The sequence below is a fragment of the Diaphorina citri genome, unplaced genomic scaffold, assembly GCF_000475195.1.
Source record: "Diaphorina citri unplaced genomic scaffold, Diaci psyllid genome assembly version 1.1 scaffold19593, whole genome shotgun sequence".
Classification (NCBI taxonomy): Eukaryota; Metazoa; Arthropoda; class Insecta; order Hemiptera; family Psyllidae; genus Diaphorina; species Diaphorina citri.
This window is the reverse complement of record NW_007396946.1, coordinates 58,232-64,166: the sequence shown is the minus strand read 5'-3', so window position 1 is coordinate 64,166 and position 5,935 is coordinate 58,232. Positions and strand designations below refer to the sequence as shown.

General features: G+C 38.9%; 1 protein-coding gene across 5 annotated transcripts in view; it reads right to left on the bottom strand.

The window, feature by feature from the left end:
- LOC103523326 (retrovirus-related Pol polyprotein from transposon 17.6) overlaps window positions 1–5,935 on the bottom strand; it is a 61,166-nt gene that overhangs the window by 6,923 nt on the left and 48,308 nt on the right. For 2 of the 5 annotated variants that reach the window (XM_026832934.1, XM_026832935.1), the window contains exon 5: window positions 2,401–3,198. The exons of 2 other annotated variants lie outside the window; for them this stretch is intronic. In XM_026832934.1, the coding sequence (XP_026688735.1) occupies window positions 3,125–3,198 (74 nt within the window). In that variant the 3' untranslated portion in view covers window positions 2,401–3,124. Of the gene's footprint in view, window positions 1–2,400; window positions 3,199–5,935 lie in introns of those variants that run through there. One more of the 5 variants, XR_003395253.1, reaches the window with a different exon arrangement.

Below are 5,935 nucleotides of genomic sequence, written 5' to 3'. Positions count from 1 at the left end.
CCTAAAAAAAAAAAAAAAAAAAAAAAAAAAAAAAAATCCCTAAATGAAAATAAATAAAATTGAAACATTTTATCTCTCCCTCACCTCTCTCTCTCTCTCTCTTCTCTCTCTCTCTCTCTCTCTATTTGTTTATTTCCTTTTTCTCCTTTTTTTCATCCTCTCTCTCATCTCGTTCTTGCCCCAATTGTCTCTTTTAATCTCCTCTCCTCTCACTCCTTTCTCTCTTTCTCTCCTCTCTCTCCCTCCTCTCTGCTCATAAACAAAAATACAAAGTCCGTCAGTTTTCAGAACGTCAAAATATTTAATTAAATGATAGAAAGAAAAGATAATACAAAAGGAGAACCAGACAGGAGAATATGAGAGAGAGAGAAAGAGGGAAGAGAGAGAGAGAGGAGCGGTTTATGAGAAATTTTTGTTGATTTTGATAAAAACCAAAATAGATGACCTGAGTAAACAGGAGAAAGAAAGGGGAGAAGAGGAGGGAGAGAAGAGGGAGGGAGAGAGAGAGGGAGGGAGAAGAGAGAGGGTGGAGAGAGAGGAGAGAAAACGGAGAGAGAGAGGGAGGGAGAAGAGAAAACGGGAGCGGAGAGAGACACGGAGAATGAAGAAAAAGAGGAGATTATTTTGCGTTTTTGATAGAAATTTGTTTTGATAAAAACCAAAACCCAGATGGGTCGAGTAAGAGAGAGACGACATCGGCACGGTATAAATACATACGAAAGAGAAAGAAATATTTTCAATGGATAGAGTTAAAATAGGAAGGGAGGGAGTGAGGGGAGATAAGAAGCAACTGAGTGTTGCTGTGAGAGAGATGCTGTATCAATGTCGTGGTACACGACATACTTGGTTGAAGAATTCTGTACATGAGTTACCTCTAACCATTGGAAATTTGAGAATGATTGATGATGGAGAGTAAGAGTATCGCAGCAGCTGGATATGGGGATTGCTGATAGAGTAGAGAAGATTGTCGAGGTGATCAGAGTGATGCAGAATAATGCTGTTTATGATGCCAATGTTGATTCAATAAAATTGGTATGCGTTATGATGAGAGATGATAAAGATCGTCGAGGTGAACCAGAGTGTTTAAGATAAATCGGGACAATGTAAACGTCGATAAGATCTTATTGGGGTCAGAGTTCAGAAAACGCAAACGTGGAGAGAGAGAGAGGTAGCTTCATTCTATTGTTGTGACTTCTATCAGTTGACAAGTAGTATATTACTATTACTCTGTTCTTGTCATATCGTAGAAAATAATAATCGATAATACATTCTCTCGCGTAGACTCTCTCTCGGTTGCTGACTCTCGTTCTGCTGCGCCCACATCAATATTATTGAGTACATTTCACTTCTTTATCATTTCAGACTAATTTACCTATTACAGCTTCACTTGCAATGTTATAGCTTTTATTTTTCTGCAATATTCGTTGCATCTTGAACAATATCAGTGGTACAGTGCGTTAGCGCGGTGGACCTTCGGATCTGAAGGTTGGTGGTCGAGTCCAAGTAAAGTTAAAATTTAGCGTAGTGCATTCAATTCGATCAAGCCATCTCGAGAAGTGCTGAATCCTCACGCAGTGGTAACTGGTTCATCAATCGGTGGGCAGGTAATATCAAACCTATAGTAAAAATTTTGGTTTACCATCATAGGTGGATTGGTTGATCAACCGGTGCAACCGTTTGTGAGTCTTATTTTAAAAATAACAGAAACTTTTGGAGTTCCAAAAGTTTTTGTTTCAAAATAAGATTCACACGCCGGTTGCAGCACGCTAGAGTTCCACCGGGTTGATGGTAATCTGACCGGTTGATGTAATACTAGGTGGATTGGTGGATAAAAAACAAAAATCAATTTTTATCATTTCAAAAAATTTTTGGAATTTTTACTAGGCCCAACCTTAATGTTATAGCTTTAATTTTATAAAACTTATTGAAATTGAAAACTTGAAAATAAACAAAAAAGTGCGTCACCACAAAAAACAAAAAAAAAAAAAAAAAAAAAAAAAAAAAATGCGTCACCAATCGAATCACCATGAGGTATAAGGTAAGGGGAGGGGAAGTAACGATCCCGATGTGGTATCCTTGAAAAAATGAAAAAAACACAACATGGGTGTTCATAAGAGTGGCGCGAATTTCAAATTTTGAAAACCAAACCAGTAAAAATAAACAGCACGGAAGAGCTTATTTCATCATTGTTGATGAAATTATTTCATCATTATTGATGAAATAAGCTCTTGCGTGAAAAAAGTTCATAAATCATGCACTAATAAACCCGATGGTTCTCAAAATTTGAAATTCGTGCCACTCTTATGAGCACAACATCGTAATGTAATGATGGGTGTAATCCCGATGCTGTGGGGTCATTTGAGGTAGCTACTAGTGGAAGTGGAATAACGAACACATTGGTTTTGGTTTTACTTTAGGTACACTTAAAACACACATTTTATTACACGAGAAGCTTCTACATTTTACTTACAAGTTATTTACAGGACGTCCCTTTAGGCCTATGATCTGAACCCGAGTGAATGAAATCCAAAATGGCTGGGGACGCCACTCCAAGAAGTTCCACGTCACCCAGATTGGCCAACACGTCAACATGACAACAGGTTGACCAACCTGTGAGACACACAACATCTTCCCCTTCCAGGGATGGGGCAAAGTACCCATTAGGAACCAGAAATAAAACCTATTAGAATTATTTGCCTAAGGCACAAAAGTATGTCACAATGGATAGGTCCTAGATATTAAATCAGAATGTCACAAAATATTCACAGGTCACAATATTAAACATAAGTATGTTACAAGTTATTGAATCATCGAATGGCTAAGATATGTATCTTAAATCTAGGAGAGAAATATAAGTTTGTACATTTTAGTTACATAATATTAATTATTAGCAAGTACCTTTCTAGCGTACATTTTAGTTACATAATATTAATTATTAGCAAGTACCTTTCTAGCAGGATTCTCTTATAATACAAATGGTTTACCTAGGTCCTAGTAGTTCACTAATAGTGAGAATGTCATATAAAATTAAGGTAATTATTCACCATGTCGACATAAACAAATAAATAAAATACAATAATTAAATGTCCTATTCTAACCACAAGACAGTGTGAATTTACAAAGTTTAACATTTAAATCTAGCTGGTCGGATAATTGGCCGCCCAGATTTTGACCGTTTGATGTACGAGTGATCATCATGTACACTAGACTGGCCCTTATTTTCGAAGTATTAAAAAGTAATGATTATCACTCGATTTATGGTTCCTTTTGGTCTAAAAAAAATTGCTAAAAAGTTTCAGCTCGATCGGACATCGCTGTCGACATGCTCAACGGCCTTAAAGTTTTCCGTCACTTTGGTTATGCAATCCAGGGGCATTATGTGTTTTTTGCCCATATTTGTCGCTACAACTCCTCACCTATTGGTGTTAGGACTTTTTATAATAGAATAAAACTTGTTTTAAACAATATTTGCTACTTAAAAAACATCAAAAGAACACAATAAACGCTAATTTAGATTAATTATTCGTACTATGATATAGAAAACTTTCGGAAAAACTAAGAACAAACACGTTTGGTTGTGAAAATTAAGAGGAAAATATTTATTTTGCTGTTTATAGCCAGGAAGCGCATCAGTAAGAACAAGCACCAAGCACAACAATAATTATAGTTATTCTTCTTGCTTCTTCGTTCTTCTTCTTTCTTCTTCTTCTTCTTCTTCTCTTCTTCTTCTTCTTCTTCTTCTTTTTCTTCACCTATTCCCAATGTAGACGGGGTCCGGCGTTTTTCGTCCGTCTTCATAGAATCTGCCCCTAACTAGGGTGATCGCTTTTGGGCTGACCATTTGGTTTTGGGCTACAAAATTTTACGAGTGGGATGGCCTTCCCCCTCCAACCTTGGCTATTCTTTTAGCAAGGGGAAATTCACAGGCTGGGTATACCCCGCTGTTATAAGTCCCCCAGCCAGAAGCACTTAAGCTGGATCCTAACATCCCATGGATTTAAAAATGCGTCCCCCAAGCCCACAAGGAGGACTACTAGCAGACATCAAACTTCTATATAGTTATATGGGGAACAAATAAATGATTAATAATTTCATCATCAAGGAGAAGCTTTTTTGTGACATTAGGAGGTCGGCGGCAAGAAATATGCTCTAATTTGCATCTTAAATTCTTCCTAAAGATCAAGCACAAAACAGTGCCAACTTTGCGCACTACAAATCAGCGTCACGTGACTTATCCGCAAAACACGAGCGATTACACCCTAACAAGTGGGGCAAAGAGAACCAGAACAAAAGAACCTTTATTTCTTTGCTATGTTGGAAAACAAATATTAAACTTATTAGTTCACCGTCAGAAGAATACCAGATTAAAAATATGTCTAATAGGTCGTGGTGGGGGGACATTAACAGGGAGTAGAACCAGCTTAGGTCTAGGGTTGGGGGTACTATGAACCAGGGCGATGACCAGCTGCGAAATTTCCCTTGGCTAACAGAAATAGCCCAATAAGGGATTGCACAGAGAACAGACGGACTCGAGGGAGCATCCCACTACGTAAACAAATTCTAGCATTAGCCAAAAGCCAAATGTCCAGGACCAGCCCAAGCGGAAACCCTTTCAACCCTAGATTATCACCGCCCGCGCACAAGAAACGTTGAAGAGGCTGAACAGAAAAAAAACGCGCAGCCAACCCCCAGTCAACCGTAAGTGGACTAGGAGTAGAAGAAGGACCAGAGAAGAAGAACAAAAGAACGACCAGAAACCCGGCGCCCGAAGAAGAAGAAGAAGAAGAAGACCAAGGAAGATACATATAATCTCCACTGTTATAGCTATGATTTGTCTACTGTTGCCACTTCCTTGGACTATAAAAAAGCGCCAAAACAATCCTTTTTCCACTCGACACTTCTCACAGGCCAAGGCGTGTATTGTATCGGTTAGTGTCTATTGTACCGGGAAAAGCTAATATTTCCTCGCGCTACTCGCTCACGAGAACATCATATAACAACATACTACACACAACATCCCCTACGCAAACATTATTGTAGTATCAATCTTTGATGCATATTTTAACGTACCGCACAATACTGTATATAAATAGAATTTTATTCCTACCCCCCTTATAAAAGAAGAATTCTGACAACAAGAAGAGACCAAACAATACTAACCTTACGGGCAGATCTCGTTCGACACCAAGAAAGGTATTAATTATTCAACACAGCTGCCCCCACTCCGCCTCCCACCCCCACCCCAAAAACACAAAAACAACCAAACACAAAACACCAACCAAACAAGAGATTGACTGTCTACTTCCCTACGCCTGGCAAAAACAGAAATATATAATACGCGCGCCAAAGTCGCATAAAGAAACCCAAACCAACAAAGACCCACCACAACCACAACCCACCATAAACACCACACAAACAAATAATCCCACACAATATCATTCTGATCCTCATAGATAACAACGCAGGCACTCAATTTCAAAAAGAACACCTACCCAATCCACCGCCACGATTACCTCGACCCGATAACAGTGATCAACACAGCCATAGAATGCCAAACGAAACAACCGGCTATTTATCTATTTTTCATACTTCTCTCGCATTACAGTAACAACTCCCCCCACGGGTTCAAAAGAACGCTAACACCCGCGCTATATAAAGATTCTATGTTCATAAGATGAATAACATAGGAAACATGCAATCAATTAACTAGAATAACATTCAGCCTACCACAACCCACACAACAAACCCCCACCAACACACGTAACTCATGAACTCCAACCGTCAACATGAAATCCCCATTATCGTCCTAAATAACTTGGCCACCAACCCGCCGTAACAATACCTCCAATCCACCAGTCAGGCACCATATATCAGGCATACGCCCAACGGTCTAACGATCAATCTATCCCTAATGATACATACCACCAATACTATT